Source organism: Prinia subflava, chromosome 11 (genome assembly GCF_021018805.1).
Source record: "Prinia subflava isolate CZ2003 ecotype Zambia chromosome 11, Cam_Psub_1.2, whole genome shotgun sequence".
NCBI classification, from domain to species: Eukaryota; Metazoa; Chordata; class Aves; order Passeriformes; family Cisticolidae; genus Prinia; species Prinia subflava.
The window spans coordinates 22,853,916-22,874,199 of record NC_086257.1 but is presented as its reverse complement, the minus strand read 5'-3'; the positions used below and the strand labels follow the sequence as shown (position 1 = coordinate 22,874,199).

General features: G+C 43.5%; 1 protein-coding gene across 4 annotated transcripts in view; it reads right to left on the bottom strand.

The window, feature by feature from the left end:
* Positions 1 to 17,940, bottom strand: part of BCHE (butyrylcholinesterase) — a 44,426-nt gene extending 26,486 nt beyond the window's left edge. Inside the window, exon 1 of one of the 4 annotated variants that reach the window (XM_063408380.1) lies at positions 17,799 to 17,940. Coding sequence is in view for 1 of the 4 variants with exons in the window: in XM_063408379.1 (XP_063264449.1) it covers positions 1,414 to 1,474 (61 nt within the window). In the remaining 3 variants the exon portion in view is untranslated. Of the gene's footprint in view, positions 1 to 1,413; positions 1,575 to 1,610; positions 1,799 to 17,798 lie in introns of those variants that run through there. The other 3 variants (XM_063408381.1, XM_063408382.1, XM_063408379.1) reach the window with 3 other exon arrangements.
* Positions 17,941 to 20,284: the final 2,344 nt, after the last annotated feature.

Here is a 20,284-nt window from a genome sequence, read left to right as displayed (position 1 = left end):
TGTGGCAGCCTCAGGGCTGTGCCCCTTTCCTGGGGAGCCTGGGCAGTGCCAGCACCTCTGGGGAAGAACATTTTCCTAAAACTCAACCAAACCAAAGACTTAAACAAGAACTTGTGTTCACCCCAGTTTGCTAAAACACTCAAGCCTAAATCCCACTGTCTTTGAGAGAACTGGGCATAACTTACCCAGTTTGCTGAGTATTTCCAGCCTGATGAACCAGCACAGACTTGGGATTATTTTTTTACACAGCATGTTTCATTTTAAAATTTCTCAAGAAGATTTAAGACAGGCCATTGAAGGAGAGGTGAGAAGAATGATTTGGTTTGCTCTGTAAATCTGCGCTTAAAAATTCACCAGTGTTGAGCATCCCAGAGCTTCTCTCAGCCCCTCTGCAAAACCAAATCCAAAATCCTGAAAAGCCACCAGAGCTGGGAGAAGGATAATGATGGAGAAGGGATGGAGGAGGGTTTGGAGCACCCAGTAACTCTTTGAGATGGGAAAAGTTATATCTCTGAGTCTTTTGTTGTGATACTGTTATTTCACTGAATTTGATCATGACCAAACCACAAGCTGGAAAAAGTAAGATATTTAAAATATTGTCATTATGAAGAGAAAATGACGCTAAGAAAAGCAAGAGACTTTAAAGTTCCTCAAGATTAATCCATCTAAATAATAATTAAAATTCATTCTCCTGCACTTCCTATTAATTAAAAAGAGAGGGGAGGAAAACTATGTAGCATTGCAAAATATAGAGGCAATAGTTTTAGACCATGATATTGGTGAGGGGAAACAACAACAACAACAACAAAAACAAGAAAAAAAATCAGTTCTGTATCTTTTGTATCTTTTAAATTAGCTCTGGCATTTCAAAGAAAAAGTTAGATCAAGCTTGAAAAACACAGAAGTTTTGTGCCACTGAATGAGAGGACTCATCTACTCTCAGGTCACTCTGCTAATATTAACAAAAGTAGCAAGTGATAGAGGATTATTATTACACCTTGAATGCCTGGCAAATATTACATTTAATAAGGATTTTAATGCTGCTTTAAACCAAACTCAGCAATGTAAAGCACACCGAGCAAAACAAACATTACTTGATTATTACAACGAGAGTAAAAGGGTCAGAGGATTGCTTTAGCTCATCAACACCCACCCAGCAGAGTTATATCACACAGTGTGTTTGCACATTTTAAAAAGCTGCTGCTGTAGTAGTTTCCCCCAGCAAAAAGTTAAACAGACTCTACTTTTGCATTCTTATTCAGCAAGGGAACACTATTTATTTCAATGCCCGTTTCCTCCCCCTTGCAAATCTTTACCCAGCCAAAAAAATCTACACACCGGACTACACAATCGCTATTTAAGTAGGAAAGAGGGTTGAAGTAATAAGTGATTTCTAGCTCCAGCTTAATTTACTTAGCCCAGGATCCCTTGAATAATGCCAAGGTCTGCTACACACGCTGCTCACTGGTTGCATTTGCAGAGCAGAGGCAGCTTCCCCCGGAGAGCAACAAATGGGCAGAGCAGAGCAGATCCCAATCCCCGCGCAAATCAAGCGCGACCGTAAATTATCCTGGCAGGCAGAGACAAAGTGCAAAGAGAGAATCACTTACCCCGCTTCTATTATAAGAAACCGCAAAGTTTTTAAGAGCGGGGATCTTGGGATCCCTCGGGGGAAGCGCAGCGGTGCAGCTGCTGCTTCAAGCCCGTAAATTGGCCAGTGCTGACATTATAATCAACTCTTTCTGACATGGAGCTCGCGAGAGTTGGCAGCAGCCACTTGATCTGCAGGCAGCCTCTGCCTCCCATCCCACATCTGCTCCCAGAGCAGCCGTGGAAATGCTCCAGGGACAGCCCCAGGCTGGGCAAAACCAGGCACAGGGATTTGTTCCGCGCGTGGGGCATCTATTTTACAAGAATAAATAAAAATGTGAATATAATAATTCAAGCCTCTCTTTCATCTTGCTCAGAGCACTCTCTCACCTGTATTTTTTTTTTTTGCTGTACTCAAAGCTCAGGTTTTCATTGTAAATGAGTATTTATTTTTGGTTTTAACAGCTGTGGCAGATAAAACAGCAATGTGCCCTGCCTGGACATGTCAACAACTGGCAAGCACCAGCTGCATCACTTGGCTCCTGCCCATCCGGGCCGTGGCACAGATCTGCATTGTCCTCTTCTGATTTTAGGGTTAAAAATGGCACCCGTGGGGTGTCACATGCTGCTTGCTCTCTGTTCTGACGCTTCAGGCTGGAAATCACCCGTGGTGCTGAGCACACCTGGCACCCTCCTGTTTCCTGAGGCTCCAGAGCACTGTGCCCACCAGAATTCCACAGTGCAGGTGCAAAGCTGAACCACAGCTGGGGACAGGTCCTACAACACAGCACTAAAATGCAAAAATTCTGCAGGGCACAGATGACAACAGAGGGGTGGAAAAAAGAAAAAAATGCCACATGCCACCCTTACAAATTTTCTTGTCAAACCTCCTTCCCTGAGCCACCCCATGGAACCAGAGAGCCACCCCTTGGAGCTGGGACTGCTGTCCCCCAGCAACATCTGCTCTCTAGCTCTGCTCTGAAAAAAAAGAGCAATTTTTCCACAATTTAATCTTTTTTTTTCTGCTGTCCACATTTTCTTCCCTCTTTAGAGCCGAATACAATTACCTTCCCTGTTTAATAATCAAACTACAGCTCTGTTTCAATTACACAAAAGCAATATTTGGCAACGCGCGGAACAGGAATAAAGCAGAAATAAAAAGTTAAGGATGAAGTTTATAGACCTTAATATGGAGATTACAAGTGGGGTTTTTAAAGCCAGCATGGGAATTCGTGTTATAACAGAGGAAAGTTCAAGAAAGCAGGATTATTTCATTTCTCCTGGTAATTTTACTGCATCCTTTAGGATCAGACCTTCCATGGATATTTTGTTCCCTGGAGAGAATATGTCCCACTCTAAACCTAAACCACCATGGCAGGGGTTGGAACTGGCTGATTTTTAGGATCCCTTCAACCCAGGTTTTTTAAGGATTCCATAATTCTATGGAATTCTATGACCCTAAACTTTCAGCACAGAACTGTCCAATACAGACGAATTCCATGACTCTCAACTGAGATTGTTAACTCAGCAGTGTAACAGAAATATTTAATAATAAAATAGGATTCATTCAGAATTATTTCTGGCGACAACTCTCACTGATCAAAACCTTTCAAGTGCAGGAAACACTAAATGGTGCTACTCAAACTGAGGCAGTTCTCAGTGTTTCATCATTCTCTGCCTTTCTCTGCTGCCTCCCCAGCCCATTTGGGGACGTGGCCAGGTGACACACACTCCCTTCATTTCTGTGACATCAGAGGGATGAATCATAACCCCCAAATCTTGTTAGAGGCCATTTTAAAGCAAATTTCAGGTGCTTAGGACCATGCTTGTGCTCTCAACCTCTTTGCCTTGAGCAGCAGAGAAGCAGCAGGAGAATCAAACACTAAAAAAGCTGCTTCTGTTCTGGTTTCATCTGTTTTCAAACACTGCCCGTTTTCTCCTTGGTTTGCTGTCAGGGCTGTGCCTTCCCCTCCCTGCCCCTGTTCAGAGAGCCCAAGGCACCCGGAGCAGCCTCCTGCTCCGAGGCACTGCTTTCCTAAATGCCAAATGTGGAGTTTTCTGACAAGGTGACCCTGGGATAAGTGAATCACCTGTCTCAGGCTGTTTCCAAGGCACCAGGAAACTCCAAGTTCAGCCTTGGGGTTACCTGGATGTCTTCAGGTAACTGTCAGACCTCTCCACTATTGTCCTTCAGCCTAATATTAGACTATTATGCTGTACTTTTAAGAAAACGAAGCCAAATTCTTTATTTTTTCCCCTTTAATTAAAAAAATTAACATATAAATTAAAGTTTCACAACTGTGTGCTCTGAGAGGAAACACTTCTTTTAGTTATTACTTAGCTTGTTAAAAATACCTGTGCGAAAATTGGACATTAAATACATTTTATGCCCTCGGTAATTGTGTGGAGAGTCATCATTTTCTCAGTGGTCCTGTGGGAGAGCAGAAGAGAAGGAGGTGCAAACCAGTGGGTGAAATATTTTATATTTATATATATATAGCTTTGTAGGTAGTTTATACCAGTTTTGGTCCTGCCCTTCCAAGCCATCCACAGCTCAAAAACAGCACCTGGGCTCCTGCTGGGGTAACTGGGCTGAAAACCTTTGCAGGTGTCCCCTCAAATAAAGAATGTCACACACAAAGAGTGGGCACGTCTGAGGAAATATTTACACACTCACCCTAAGTAGGAAACATCATTTTTTTAACAACTGAGAAGGAAATCAACAGGCAAATTATATCCTAACTGTATTTGCTGTCATTTCTGTGACGATGTGAGGAGGGTTATTGCCAGGGCTCTGTTAATGGAGGCTGGACCCAGCAACACAGAGTACAACAAATACGGCCAGGTCATACTTTCTCCTCTTTATTCCTGAAATGGCTGAAATAATTTACAATTTCAGGTGCATTCTAATTGGCATTCAGCGTGAACAAAAATGTAAATAATCTCAGTTTAAGGTAGCTCTCATACTTCTGCTCTAACTATGCTATCTAATGCAGGCACACACCTTAACTTAAATTCTAACTGTGCCACAGGCTTATCTACTTTCACACAGGCCCAAGACTGAGGCCCAGCAGGCCCAGACCCTAGGCCCAGTTTGGGATAGCTCAACCTTCATTCCATAATAAGGGTATTTTAAACTTCAGCCTGGGTAAACTCCCCTGGGAGGGCTCAGCTCTCTCTCTGGTCCCTGGCTGGATTTCCATGCTGAGCATCTGCGTGACCTTGGCTCGAACCTCCGAGCAAACCACGGCGCCGTGAGAAAAGGCTGTGAGGGAAACAGGTAAACTCGAGCTCCACGGGCTCCAAAGGTCAAACTGCACACAGGGAGAAGATTGCTGAGAAGGGGACACTTAGCAGCTCAAGCAGGGAAACACATCAAAGCTGTGAGCTGTGAAATTTTCAAGTTAAAAAAAAACCCAAAACACAGAAGGTGGGAGCTCAGCAGCAGCAGCAGGGAATTACCGATGCTCAGCCGCGTTATTCCACTGTGAATATTGGGAAATAAATCATTGCCTTGTCCTGAGAGCACATCCTGCTTGCAGAACATCTTTCCATGCCCAAACACAGTGACCCTGAAGGGTTACACCTCTCAACCAGTTCTGTGTTTGTTTTTCCAAATCTCACCCTCGTTGTGAGACTGCCCACCTGTATATCCGTGGATTTAAACCTAAATAAACCTGGACAGGGATGAGGTGTTGCTACAGATGATTGCAGCTGATGGTCAAACCCATCTAAAATCCTGCTATTATTCTGCGTATTCCAAAAGGCCTCACCCCAGAGGGGCTTCCAGGACCAGCAGAAGTTCCCAAGGGTAATTTGATAATATCAGGAAAGATGTTTCAGATACACACCATGAAAATGGATACCAATTTATTAAATATACAGAAGACACTAACACTCATGAATGCCATTACACATGATTGTATTTTCCCCTTATTGGTTCAATTATGATCTGCTGTACCTTTCTCCTTATTACTCTAATTATAGATCGGTATAATTTCCTCTTTATTAGCACAATTATGGTCTGTACTTGTATAAATGTCTCGGAGAGATCGGAGCCATTGAGAAAATACAGCCAGTGAAAAAAATAAAGGCATTATTATTATTATTAATAATAATTTTTTGAATGTTCACATATTCTTAGTTCCTTGTATGATATAATTCCATATTTTGTCTCATATAGGGGTTTGATCATCATCAGGTTTGATGAAGAAAATAAAAGCTGTTAATGTGTACCCAATATGACTTGCACACCATTATTGCAGCCTGGTGCTTATCTTGCAAGAAAATAACGAATAATAAGTTAGGTTTCACAGATTTTTGCAGTAACCTATGGATTTTGAGGGTACAAATCAAAATATAGAGGCCACATTGATTCCAAAGCTTATCTGTGTAGAACTATTAGGAAATATTTTATTATAGAGGAGTTAAAATTATCTCTCATCAGTTTAACAACAGCACATTCTGCTCGTGACCACCCTGCCCTATGCAGATCCCTGATGGTTCATGCACCCCACAGAATTCTCTCTCCTTGCTCCCACTGTCATTTGCACGATGGAAACTGTACAAGCCTGAAACACCAACTTTTCCAACCCCTTGCCCTCTATCATGTCAGAGCATTTTAACTCCAAAAATGACCCTTAAGTGAAGTTTCCCTTAGCAGGAGTTGCAAGAGGTTGAAACAGGAAAGGAGAAGTTCAGGGCAGTGCTGGAGAACCTGGCAGAGCTCGCAGACCTTGGCTGGGGAGAGGAGTTTTTCAGAACATCAGGAATGTTCTGATTCTCTGCTCATTTTCTCCCTTTTGCCTCGAGGCAGGCTCAGCACAAAATGCATGAAGAGAGCCCAGGGCCTGAAAGTCTTTGTGTTTAAGCTGTCAGACCAAGGAGCCTGGGAAATTGAACGATGTGCCCAAGACCATAAGAGAAAACTGCATTCAGACACCCAGAACTTCAGGACAACACCATCCTTCTTTAGTTTGTTTTAAATATTCCACTTTTATAGCTGCAGTTTTCTAGATTTTCTCTCAATATATCATCAAAAATAAGGGCTTTTTGATGGTATTCTTGAGTAAAAGCATAATTTCCATCCATTCTCTACAGTAAACAGAAATCAGCCCTGGGGATTCGGAGCTTGCATTTTCCAGAAGTCACTACAGGCAACAGGTAAAGATGTTATGCAGAATATTCCTGGGCTCCTTAGCTGGCAGCCACCCCCTGGGGAAGGAAAACCACTTGGGACCAGCACGCCCAGGAGCTGCCAGTGCTTCTTGTTGGAGCCACCAGCACAGCTGTGAATCTTGTGTGCACAATAACCAACCCCAGTGACGGCTGCAGGGAGGATTCAGTCTGGAAATGGATTGGGAGAGCACAGATGGAACCTCATGGCACAAACCCCTGTGCCTCCACTTCTGCCAAAGCAACAACTTGCTCAGCGGGAGGAAGCCCATGGGTGGGCGGGTGGGTGCTGCTGATTCCACACAGATTGCCCTCCCCTGCCTCTCCTGAGGGAGCACAGCTTCCATAAACCAGGATCACAGCATCGTTAGGGCTGGCAGAGGCTCTCAGTCTATTTCCCAGAGCCCCTGGAGGAATGAGGAGCGATGGCTCAGTGAAAGCATTCAAGTGATTTTAATTTTCGTGTTCGCGCAAAAGGAAAAAAGAAATGAAAGAGTAAATCCCGTCACCAGCTGCTGAAAACATCGGAGGTGTTGAATGTCACACGAAGAATTGGAAGTGCCTGTGGGCTTGCTTCTCTGATGGAGCCCATTTGTACCTGTATCACAAATGAGCTGCCCTCCCCGCTGAAAGGGCATTTACCAGTGGTTAGAATTTAACCACTGAAAAAGGAAAAACAATTTGATCACCCTCCTATGCTGCCTTTCCTCTCCTCCTCCTCTTATTCCACACCCCCCTCCCCAAATTTTAGTCACTGTTCATGTTGCCAGAATATCTGCAGTGATGTCTTTCCATGCAGAGTGTAAAATAATTCCTCTAGTAAATGTTAACAGCAGCCATAAAACAGCAAAATAAAATAACACCAAGAAAAGCAATCAATAAAATTCTGTACAAAAATTAAGTATTGGTGCATGAGACAGGAAAGAGCCTGCATCTGAGTGTTTTATAGAGAAACCTGAAAGAGAAGATGGGCAAGGAGAAAAATTTATCAAATGTTGCTGGGATAATTAAACCAGAACAGACAGCAAACAAGATGTTTGACCAAAGGGAATGTGAGGGAATAGATCCAGCTCTTTCCATGCTTCCCAAATCATTGTCCTTCTGGGCTTAGGTGACCCCAGAGTGCCACCGTGCAAACGATTTTCAGCCAGTGCTGGGACAGGTCTTACCATGATGGGAGCCCGGGCAGGGGAAATTTAATTTGTGCTGAGCTTCTGGTGCATGAGAAATGGGGATCCTGTTTTTGGGGTTACCACAGAGGTTCTCCACAGTGGGAGAAAAATTACAAATTTAAAAATATATATAAATATATAAATAAATAAAAAGAAAGCAGGAGGCCTGCAGTGCTAACACCACCAGAACCTTTTGTGAAGAAAGGAAGAAAGGAAGGGAGGATGATCCTCATGCAAGGAAGATCAGCTATGAGCAGCCTCAGTGGGAAAAAACCTTTCCATTTATGACCAGTGGCATCTGGTGGGAGCAGAAAGGTGGGAGCCACCTGGGGAAACCCACAAAGCAACTTTTACCAGCAGATACATGGGAATCCCAGGCAGGACGAGCTGACTGAGGAGTGTGCAAATGTTTATGGGAACAGAGAGGTTCAGAGCCAGCCAGAAATGGGGTCTGGAGGTTTTGGCAGGAGCTGGAAGCTCAGCAGCAGTGAAAACAAGGGGTGGGATGAGGACAGGCCTTGAGGAGGAGACTTTGTGAAGGCACAGGAAGGGCTCTGGCACCATCAGGATGAAATAAACCCCTCCTAACGCAGTTATTAGCATTGTGTCCCTTTGACACCGTGCCTGGAGTGTTTCTCTCGGGGCAGCTGCTGGACTGTGTCACGAGCTATTAATGGCTTTTAATGTGATCCCCTGGATCCTGACAATACCTGCCATTAACCACAGGATCACAGATACTGATATGCTTAAACCATTAAGCAAAGACTCAAAATGCTCCTCATTCACAGGAAAATTAAGAAACTTCAAACCAGAGCACCCACAGATCCAGTGCGTGCTGGAAGAAATCTGAATTTTTATTCTCCACGTGTCCACCCGTTCTTGGGTTAATGACTGGGAGTTACAACCAGCTTTTCAAAAAACATAACCAAAAAATATCACTGCTCATTTCCATGGCAGACTGCTTGCATCACTTAAATTTAGGAAGCAAACCGTGTTACAACAACCACAGACATGTAAATGAGGGGAAAAAAATAGTGCTCGTTTTGTTGCTTTCCAAATTTAAGCTGACCTAAATAATTTAATACAAAATTTACAGCAGCGAGAACACAATTTGGTGGACAAATATGGGAACACAGTGAATTTGTACTACAGAATTCGTACTCCTCTGGGTAAAGGATGATTCACCATCTGTGTGTACTGCAAGCAGCTTTCACTCTGGGGGAAAACACAGTGCAGACCCTCTCCATTATCCCTCAATTTAGCACAGAAAAAAGGAGAATTTTCTTTCATCCCAGCAGGGAAATTGGGTGTTTTGTGAGTTTGACACTCGTTTGTCAACACTTTGCTCTCTACAAGTACCTGACAGGGGGTCACACCCAGGTGGGTCTTGTCTTTCAGGTGGGAAATGGCAGCACCAGAGGGAAGGGCCACAAATGGCCCCAGGGGAGGTTTGGCTGGGAAGATTTCCTCACTGAAAGGGTGAAAGGCAACGGGACCATCCCTGGAAATGTTCAGTAAAATGTGTGGGTGTGGCACTTGGGGACATGGTTTAGTGGTGGCCTTGGCAGTGCTGAGGGAATGGAGGACCTTGGAGGGTTTTTCCAACCTTAGTGATCCCATGGGAAGATGTCCCTGGTACTCCATTGAATTATTGCTGACAAATCCTTTGTGCTGACATAAAAACATGGAATAACTTTGTGAAACAGCAGGGGAAGGAGAAGAGAGGAGCGAATTAACCCTGTCAGTGCTGCCCCAGGCATCACCCACGGCTGGAGGAGCTGTCAGCTCAGCCCGGCTGATCTGAGCTTCTCCATCCAGCCATCAGCACCGTCTCCTGCTCCCGAGCAAAGCACGAATCAGTGTCTGAGCTGATGGGTAATAATTGCAGGGTGATCAAAGCACGTCAGGCAGGGAGACCTGACATCCCTGCGCTTGCCAAGGATTTGCAGAGAGCTGAAAAATACTCTGGGTTCTACAGTCTGAGGCAGGATGTGTGGGAGGCTGGGACAGCTTCCATCTCAGGGGTTTGGTTTCTGTCCATGGCTTTGGTTAGCTGAGGCACAACATCCTTCCCATGGCTGCTCCAGAGGGATTCAGGAACTGCATCACCTCCCTGTGCCTCAGTGGGATACAGGGAAATGCTGTGGACACAGCATCTGGTCTTTGATCATTTTGTCCTCTAGTTCAGCACTCAAGGAAGACAAACACAATCTTTCTTTTCTTTCTTTTCTTTCTTTTTTCTTTCTTTTCTTTCTTTTCTTTCTTTTTTCTTTCTTTTCTTTCTTTTCCTTCTTTCTTTTCCTTCCTTCCTTCCTTCCTTCCTTCCTTCCTTCCTTCCTTCCTTCCTTCCTTCCTTCCTTCCTTCCTTCCTTCCTTCCTTCCTTCCTTCCTTCCTTCCTTCCTTCCTTCCTTCCTTCCTTCCTTCCTTCCTTCCTTCCTTCCTTCCTTCCTTCCTTCCTTCCTTCCTTCCTTCCTTCCTTCCTTCCTTCCTTCCTTCCTTCCTTCCTTCCTTCCTTCCTCTTCTCCCCCCATTCTGCACTTTTCCAAAGCTCTTTGTACAATTTTTCAGAAATATCCTCACTATATTCAGGTGTTCCAAGTATTTAATCCTATTTATGTAACAATGTGTTTCTTCTGTAATGAACCAAAGCAGAATAATAAGTATTTCCATGAATTTCAGCAGAATTCATACACATTGGGCCACAATGGTGTAAGTGAAACTTAAGAGAAAGCTTAAGAGTCACTTTAAGTGCATGAGTCCCCCTCCACTGGATTCCAGAACATTCTGGAGAGGATTGTGATTCATTCCTCAGCCATGCACTGCCAAAGGACCAAGAGGAGCAATGAGACACCTCAGCCTTCCCCTGGGGACAGAATCCTGTAGGCACACTCACTGCATAAAGATAATGAACCTTCTGCCCCCGAGCACTGCAGGCGGCTTTGAGAACCCCTCTGCTCTCAGCTCCACACCCTCAAGGTGGAATCAAAGGTTCTTTGTACCAGGTTAAGCAGGACTGAGCAGCCTCTGCTTTAGAGGAATAACCCAGGCAGGCTGTGCACTCCAGGCAGTGCCCAAGGCCAGGCTGGATGGGGTTTGGAGCAACCTGGGGTGGTGGAAGGTGTCCCTGCCATGGCACGGGTGGCACTTGAAGGTGCCTTCAAACCCAAACCATTCCATAACTCTATTATTCCATGAAAAAGCCCTGTCCAGTGTCAGGAGCATCACCAACACTGGAACCCCTCTCTAGTCACAGTCAGTAGCTTTTGTCCCATCCTACATGATCAGAAAATGAACTGAATATGTCATTTTAAGATATTTTGTTCAGCGCCCACATCTGCATTGCTGGCAATCACACAGCCTGTGCTTCACAAGCAAGCAAAACAGAAAATGTAATTAATTTTATTTGAAAATTCTCTCTGAGCACATTTGCCACCCGTTTCATTTCACTGCCACCTCAGAAGCTACACTCTGACCAACGTCACTTACCCTGAAGACACACAAGAAAGAGAATAAATAGCATTATTGGTGTCTGAATATTCAGTCTATGTAAATGCATTATGTACTTTGCTTGACTTTGCCATAAAAGTGAGGCAAATTTACAATTTTTTTCTGCTCACACTTTCCTTTTGTCCTTTTTTCCCCCAAATTTTCATACTGCATATTGCGAATTTTTTTTTCTCAGTTATTATCTTGAAAGCAAAATTCAGACATATCCAGCACCCTGAGGTTCCAGAATCAGGGATGTCGGGAAGGACCTGTTACTTCATCTTTTTTTTGCATACGCCCTTGCAGTCTGCTGTTTTCTATTTATTCTGAAAACCTCGGGTGAAACGGAATCTCTCAAATGAATTAATGCAAAGTGGCTTCAGTCCTGTGCAGGCAGGGCTGTGAGGAAGGGGAATTCCTGTGCACATCCCGATGCTCTGGGAATGTGGAATAACCACGAACCACCAGGCTGTGCTGTTGCCCTTAAGCAATGCACACACCGCAGAGCTGAGCTCGGTGTGTCCGGGAGACCCTGAAATCCTGGAAAACCAAAGCTCTCCGACTCATTCTCACTTGTGATTACACAGCTCAGTGTTTTTTCCCCTGGTTTTGGCTCGCTTTGAAAGCCACCAGCAGTGTTTGCTGGCCGTGAAATTCGGGTAGGAAAAGGAATAAAAATATTAAAATAATGAAAATAAAATAGTAAAAATAAAATAATTAAAAATAAATCAGCCATCAGCATAGCCTTAGGATATAAACATCACACAGCTCACCCAAAAACTGGCAGGTTTTCTGATAGTTTATATCCAAACTATTTATTTTTCTTGCAAACTTCTAAACAAAATCAATCTTTCCAGGTCTCCCATTTCATGTTTTCTAAGCAAAGCACAGCTAAACTGAACAGATTTGCTTCTAGAGGACTGAGCACCTCAGACAGTGGAGTGACCCAGAGTTACTTTCCCACTCCATCTGACTAAAGAGATGTGTTAATTAGAGAGGAGCAATAACAGTTTCCATTAAATAAAGAATATTCAATAAGGGCTGTGCAGAATCTGAACAAAGGTAAATCCACGTAAAATCCCAGGATGGTTTGGGTTGGAAGGGACCTTAAAGCTCACCCAGTGCCACCCCTGCCATGGGGACACCTTCCACTGTCCCAGGCTGCTCCCAGCCCTGCCCAGCCTGGCCTTGGGCACTGCCAGGGATCCAGGGGCAGCCACAGCTGCTCTGGGAATTCCATCCCAGGGCCTGTCCACCCTCCCAGCCAGGAATTCCTTCCCAAATCCCACCTAAACCTCCCCTCTCTTTGTTAAAGCCATTCCCCCTTGTCCTGTCACTCCATGTCCTTACAAATTTTCCTCTCCACCCTTATTTTAGGCCCTCCTTATATACTGAAAAAAAAAATGTATATCTATATCTATATCTATCTATATCTATATCTATATCTATATCTATATCTATATCTATATCTATATCTATATCTATATCTATATCTATATCTATATCTATATCTATATCTATATCTATATCTATATCTATATCTATATCTATATCTATATCTATATCTATATCTATATCTATATCTATATCTATATCTATATCTATATCTATATATACTCTGCTCATCCTGGTGCCTCCTCTGGACTCTCTCCAAACTTTGGGAAAGTTTGCAGAAGTAAAGTAGAAGGGCAGGCCGAGCACAGAATTACACAAGTAAAACTTTCTAGCCACCTTTCGGGGAGTTGTGGAGAGTGAGTTTTGTAGGTTTGGGACAGATGGGACCATCCCACCCCAGAAACCCAAACTGGGACCCCAAATCTTTAGATTTAGAGCTAAATAAATAACTGTGAGTCACATTTGGAGATGATTTCATTGAATTTACATCACTAAGCACCTGATTGTTTATTCTCCTCTTAATGTTCCCAAAGACTTTAGGATTCTTCCCCAACTACCCTTGAACTTTTCCCTGGTGCTGAGCAGCTTTTCCACGTTGTGTGCTTTCCTCCTCTGCTGGTGCCATCCCTACCTTCCCTCAAAGCACTCCAAGGAAAAAAAAGCTTTTAGCTCAGCTTGAAAAGAAGCAGGAGGAAGAATCCTTTTCTTTCATGCACCTCAGAGGGAATTCAGCAGATCAGGAGTTGTTAGAACACAAGGAACACAACTCAGGTTATTCAGCTCCCAGGTGGGAGCTGGGGCTATCCTGGCTCCAGAGCACGGCTTCAGTTGCAGATTCAGCTGCACAGTGGGGTTTTCTCTCCTAAAATAGCCTCCTGGAGGATACAACCAGATTTTTTAGCTCCTGAAATTCCCAGCAGCACTTCAGAGCCTGCTCCTGTCTGTCTGTTCCACCGAGGTGTGAATCTGTCCTTTCACAAAGAGGGTAATTATATGTTGGACGTTCTCAGATTTCCTCCTGTCTAAATTATTGACAAGCAGCTCCTGCTATGTCGAGTTCAGGGGCTCAGATGGGCTGATAAATGTGAATATTAAACTCCAGAATTTCTACAAAGTGGGGAAAGGGAGGGAAATGCTCACCCTCCCTTTGGACTCATTCAAAATCTTCCCCCACAGATCTGTTGGGTGCTGTCAGGAAGGTCTCCACAGAATAAAAACAATCTGAAGGAGATCGTCCAGTGGTGATTTCAGAAGGCTTTTGACCCAATCCATCCCCAAAGCCTGTTAGGGAAATTTGAAAACTGCAGGGTAAAAGGTAAATTACTGCCATGGATTAAAACACATTGCTGAGATAGGGAAAACAAAGGAGAAGAAAAAAAAGATCCAATTCTTGACATGCAGAGAGGTTAATGTGAAGTGCCCTGAGATTTGCTGCTGGGACAGGGTGTTTTTTTTTTGGTCCCTTTACATCCCTGGCATAATGCAAGTAGTCCTGGCTTACTCAGCAAATATTCTGCACCTCTCCTGCAATAAATCCTTGTGCTTGTTTTATCTCAGGCTCCCGAGCTGCTGTGCCTCAAATTGTAACAGCACCCACAAGACAGGCAGGGAGCTCCATCTCGATGTGGTTCCACTTCATTAGAAATATCCCGAGGGGGGAATCTGTATCACTTGTGATTTCTCATAAATCAGAACCAAGACATTTTTTTCTTTTAAACATCCTGCCAGTCTGAAGCTCTGCAAGGTAGATAAAACATATTTTTCCCTTGTATATGTATGAAAAAAAAAAAATTGGGAACCATGCAGGGGCTGTGGAAAATGTTGCTGTTATGTGTGAATGAATGGCATCAAAAAGATTCTTTGAATCCAAAGTAAACTTTTGTCTTGAATGTTTAAGTGATACCACACGTGTGCAGATGTTCAGCATGGAAATAAGCCAGCAAATGGAGCCAGCTGGAAAAAACAGTGGAGCAACTTTCATCCAGATCAAGATTTATGAGTCTACCCATAGAGATATTGATGGATTCAGAGGTGGATGTTTGACTGTTAAAAAAAAATTTAAACAATTCAGTAAAAGTGTCTGCTTATTCTTCAAAACCACCCCAAAATGGTTAAAGGGTTGCATGGCAAAAAAAGATAAAGCCCCAATGAATGTTTGGTGTTATTGCACATCCTCTTGGTTTTGAATTGTTGCAGTCATGAGACAGAAAATATGGCAAACTTTCCAAAGGAGCAGACAGGAATGTCTTCAGGGCAGCAAGAGCTCTGAAAGGTGTAAAAGAAGTTTTACACAGGGTTCTGCTCCTTTTTGACCATTCCAGCTGTGCAATGTCCCAAAAGCTGACAGGCTGCCATGGGCACAGTGCTCAGAGAAACCTCACTCAAATATCCTGGCACACAAAGCAAAATAAAAATCCTGAATTTTTGATGAACGCCCACTGTTCAGAACATAAATTGATCAGTGGCCAGTCCAGCCCAAAAGTTCTCTTGGAGGTGTTATTTCATAGGCACCACGGCAGCAGGAACTGGCAGAAAACAAAGCTGAATATTTAATTTCCATTGTCAGTTGATGCAGTCATGACCTCAGAAAATCAGCTGCCCTAAGCCAGCCTGCACTGATATGTGGGGCCCTGGAATATTTTCATTTGCATTATAAATAATGCTGCCTGGTGGAGCACACCTAAAACACCTCATTTTTCTAAAAATGTGTTTGGGAGCTTTCCCAGCTTCCACAGTACTTTTACCCCTTTGAGAATAATGGAGAACTGAAGTCAATAATTGTATTTTAATTTAGGTTTTGTGTAGCACATGCAAAGAATTCACTTTCTGTTCAAGATTAGCAGTTGGGAAGTTTTGATAATCCCTTATGAAAGAACATTTTACACTCACTCATGATTGGAAACTTTACTTCCCTTTCCAGATAAATCTACACAAATCTCTCTTCATTATAAATTTTACAATTCCTTCCCATTCTTTTCGTTTCACTTTCATGAAGGAAACACATTTCTAAGCCACTCCAAAGTATTTTCAACTTTTTAGGGATAAGAAAAATAATTACTTTCCTCCCATCATCCAAGTAAACTTTGTCCACCCTGTCCTTATTTGAAAGCATCACTCTTGATGTGGAAGGATCAAAAATGTTACATCATTATTTTCATTTTATTTCTTTGAGGTCAAACTGGAAGAGCACAGGTCATCAAAAATGATAGTGCCACCAAGGCATAAAAAAGAAATAATTTGTGTAAAACACACACACACACAGTAGAAACCTCTCCAGATACAATTTCTCTTCAAAAAGCTGCTTTATGTAATTCCATATTGACTGGAAGGATTTGCAGGGGAAAACACATCCAAATGAAAATCAGCCACTTTAAAAACATGGAAAGAAAATTGCTGTGTAAGAGCCACGCTTCTGCCAGAGAAACCCGAGTGCAGAAAAGGGAAGAGAAACCTTCCTGGGGATTTTCCAGCTGGGAAAGCCTGAGAACTTTATTTTTCAGAATTCTTAGAAATGCAAGGATTTGCTGCTAGTGGTCAGTGAAACAAGAAAAGTGTTCCACTGACCACTCTTAATGGAAAAATGTTTATGCAGAGATGAGGATGAGGAGCTCTGGAGCAGCCTGGCTTCTCCAGGATCCAATGACCCCAGCACAAATCTATAAAATGGGATTAATCCCAGGAGGAGGAATGCCAGGACTTCACCAAGCAGCGCTGCAGGATGAAGGTGTTAATCAGCCGAGTTACCTGCAGCACCGACCCCGCCGCTGCAGCAGGTAATGATTAACTTCATTAATTGTGCCAGCCCTGGCTGCTGCAGGTGCCCTTGGGGGAGAGAAAAGGGAAGGAAGGGGAAAACTGAGCAGGGTTTCAGTGTCCTGAGGAAGCTGGAGAAGAAGAAAGAGCCACTCCTCAGGGCTATCAGGCAGGTTACATTGATAATTGGAATTTTTAGCTGCAAAAGCTCTGGGGTATTGATGCCTTTTATCAGGGCTGCCCGAAAAGAGAGGCCAGACAAAATTAGGAGAATAAAAAGCAGTTCTATTTATTGAAGGTATATTTAGGGCTGACAAAGCCCCCCAGGGGCTGCACCCAAAATGAAAACCCCGGGGTTTCACACTTTGGTCAGTTTGGTCCATTTGCACATTGGGGTTCATCTCCCAATTACAGCTCCAGCTAATGAAGATCATGGCAAAGATAATCTCTAATGTCCTTTGCAACCTAAAACTTCTAGGATTCCTTTCTTTATTTTGCTTTTAGAAAGCACCAACACCACGACCCTTTTCCCCATCAGCAATCAGGAAATTGCCCTTTGGGGTTCCCACAGAGGAGGAACCCCCCAGTTTCCTGCTGAACACATTTAATCCCTGGGAGCAGCCCAAACCCAGCCCTGTCCAGCAGCTGCTCCAGGGTGTAATTCCATGGTTTTCCTGGATTTCCTGCAGCTCTGAGCACCCTCCAGCAGCTCTGGGCTGGTGCCAGCCACAATCCCCAAGGAGGGGACAGGGCAGAGTTCAGGACTAAAGGGCACCCCAGGGGCACCAGAGCCCCCCCAGCTGTGCTGCTCTCATCCTGTGCCCGCTGCATTTCTGAGCCACTCCAACATAGTTTCAGCTTTTTGGAGATAAGAAAAAAAATTACTTTTCCCCCATCATCCAAGTAAACTTTGTCCACCCTGTCCTTATTTGAAAGCATCACTCTTGATGGGGAAGGATCAAAAATATTTCATCATTATTTTCATTTTGTTTCTTTAAGATCAGGCTGGTAGAGCACGGGTCATCCAAAATGATAATGCCACCAAAGCATAAAAAAAGAAATAATGCCAGAGCTGTGCAGGTGGCATCAAATTCACCCAGGAATTTAGGGGGGAACAGCAGGGCTTTGTTTATTCACCCTAACCTGGCTGTCTCATCACACCAGCACCTCCACCTCTCCCACTCTGAGCACTCTTGGGTCTCAAAAGGAAGCAGGAAAACACCAACCTTGAGAGCTGCTGCTTTCCCCATCCGGCTGCTTCTTCCCCTGAATCCGAGAGTTTTCCTGGGCCAAGAGCTGACTACCAAAGCAGCCAGGTTATTTCTGCCCAGAATTGCTGGTTAACGTGTCAGATAAGCAGGAGGTGAAGGAGCCAGCAAGGCCATGTGACTGCAAGGATGTGCTATTTTTTATCTGTAAATAATGTACTGAGGTAACGACGCGTTGGCAAACACGGGAATGAGCCACACACACATTTCTGCTCAGCTGTGTTTACACATCTCTGCTTCTCCCACTTTGCTGAGACCCTTCCCTGTTACTGAATATTTTATATAGTCACTGACAAGACCAGGGGTTTGTATTTGCTTTGAAATCCTTTCCAAGGTCCCAAAAAAGTACATGCATGTTGATTTAACTGTTTTATAAAACCACTCGGAGTTTTAATTCATGGGGTTGGCTTGTCATTTGAGTGGAATTTAGATTCCACATTGCTTTTATTAGAAATAAAGAAGCATTAACATCTAGAATAACTCAGTTATTCAGTTTTCATGTCTGGAATTGCTGGGCTGTTCAAGTGTGGGACATCAGCTCAGTGAGGAAGGGCTGGTTCTGCTCAGGGAGCTGCTGGAGCATTGAACTGCATTCTTTTCCATGTCCCATTTTCTGATGAGAAAGAAAACAGTTGGGTTTTTTTGGGGTTTTTTTTAAAATACTATTTTCTGTGAGCAAATCAATTGAATTTAAAACCTCCAGAAAGAAAATGCCTGAAAAATCATTCCAGTTGAGGAAACTCCACAGTTCAGTTCTCAGCAGACCTGCAGCTGTCACTCTCACGTTGTCTCCTGATTGTATTCTCAGCCCTGTGTGTATTTCCCACCTGCATTTCCAAACCTTCAGCCTGAGCCATTTATTCAGTCCTGAATTTTGGCCTTCCAGAACAGCCCAGGGAAGTTCAGCAGATCACCCTTGGCTGGCTCCAGCTGCTGACACCACCACTCCCAGCCCAAGGAGCTGGTTGTTTTCATGCTCTTGATCCCATGAAATGAAATTAAACGTCTTAAAAGGTCCAAAGGTGACCATGGCCAAAGTTGAAGAGAGGGGTGACCTTCAGGAAAGGTTCAAAGCCAGGCTGGAGGAGATAAAGGGATAAAGGGACCCCAGAGGAGTGGAAATCCTGGGGGAAGGTGATGGCAGCAGTGTCTGAGCAGGCTCTGGGAGGAGAGCTGGGCCAGGGAAATGGGCTTGAGGTTGAAAAACTCATCAGGAAACCGGGCTGGAGCCTCTCAGTTGGGATTTCTGTTGATTCCTACAGTGTATATAAAAATGTGGCTTGGATTACATCATTTTTCAGCAGATATTATTGCACCTAAGGAATACTTCACTAATGCCAACAGTGCATTATTTTATATAAGTAACAACTAGTGGCATTTTTATTTTGATTATTAGTGTGTGAAAAATGTTCCCTGAGACCATGATATTTCACCTCTGGATATCTGACTTTTTCTGGGCACATTAAGACAGCTCTGCCTTTCCGTATTGTAATTTGGAAATATAATCTACACACACTTCACAGGAATTTACTGTCTCTCTTGATCCTTGACCTGTTTATTTAGTAATTATTAACCAGCTTAATTCTGAGAACTCTGCTCGTGTTATGTTTTACACAAGATATCCTGGCACGATAAAATGATGCCTCATACAAGTCAAGGTTGTTTTTGCTCAGCCAGAACAGCCACATTAATTCTAAATTCACTGTAAACAAGGAGCAGAATAAATGTTTTCCAAGTAGAGGAACAAACCTGGCAAGGAATAAAACACATTCATGCTTTTAAGGCTCATAATACAAGTGTGTAGAAATACAGAATCTTGGTTTTCAAGAATGTCAGGGCATTTTACAGTCCGTGGTTTATGGATTGTTTTCCCTTTAATTTTGAGCTAATTCTTTGCTTAACCAGCCTTAATCCTTAATCTGTTTCTTTCCAGGTATTTATAATTTGTGCATATGTCCAAGACTGAATTTAATTTGAGTCTGAATTGGGATTGATCCTGAGTGTCTTTTCAGGCAAGTGCAAATCAGAGCAGTGACTGAATCCATTGAGGATAAATCAGCACAGAGCCCTGAGCTTTCACTCCCAGAATTGTGGGGCTCCACTGATGCCAGTGCAGCTCTGAGTTTGTGTGAGGATCAGAAGAGTTACTGCTTTTAATAATTTATTATTGCATGGTTTCTCACATCAGTGCTCCCCTGACTTCAGGGAAGTCTTCCTCTAAACCACTCTCGTATAAACCAAATACATTCAGCTCCCTGACTTTCTCTCCATAAAACATCTTCTCCAGGTAGCCCATTTTCCTTTTTTCAGAATATTTCCTGTTTTCAGAGTCAGCCTGGAAATCAGGCTGCAGAGTTTATTTTACCTGCTCCAGTAAAGGTCTCAGATGCCACCTCCTCCCTGCTTTTGCCCCTTCCTCTCCTGCTTTTTTGCCTTCTGGTGTT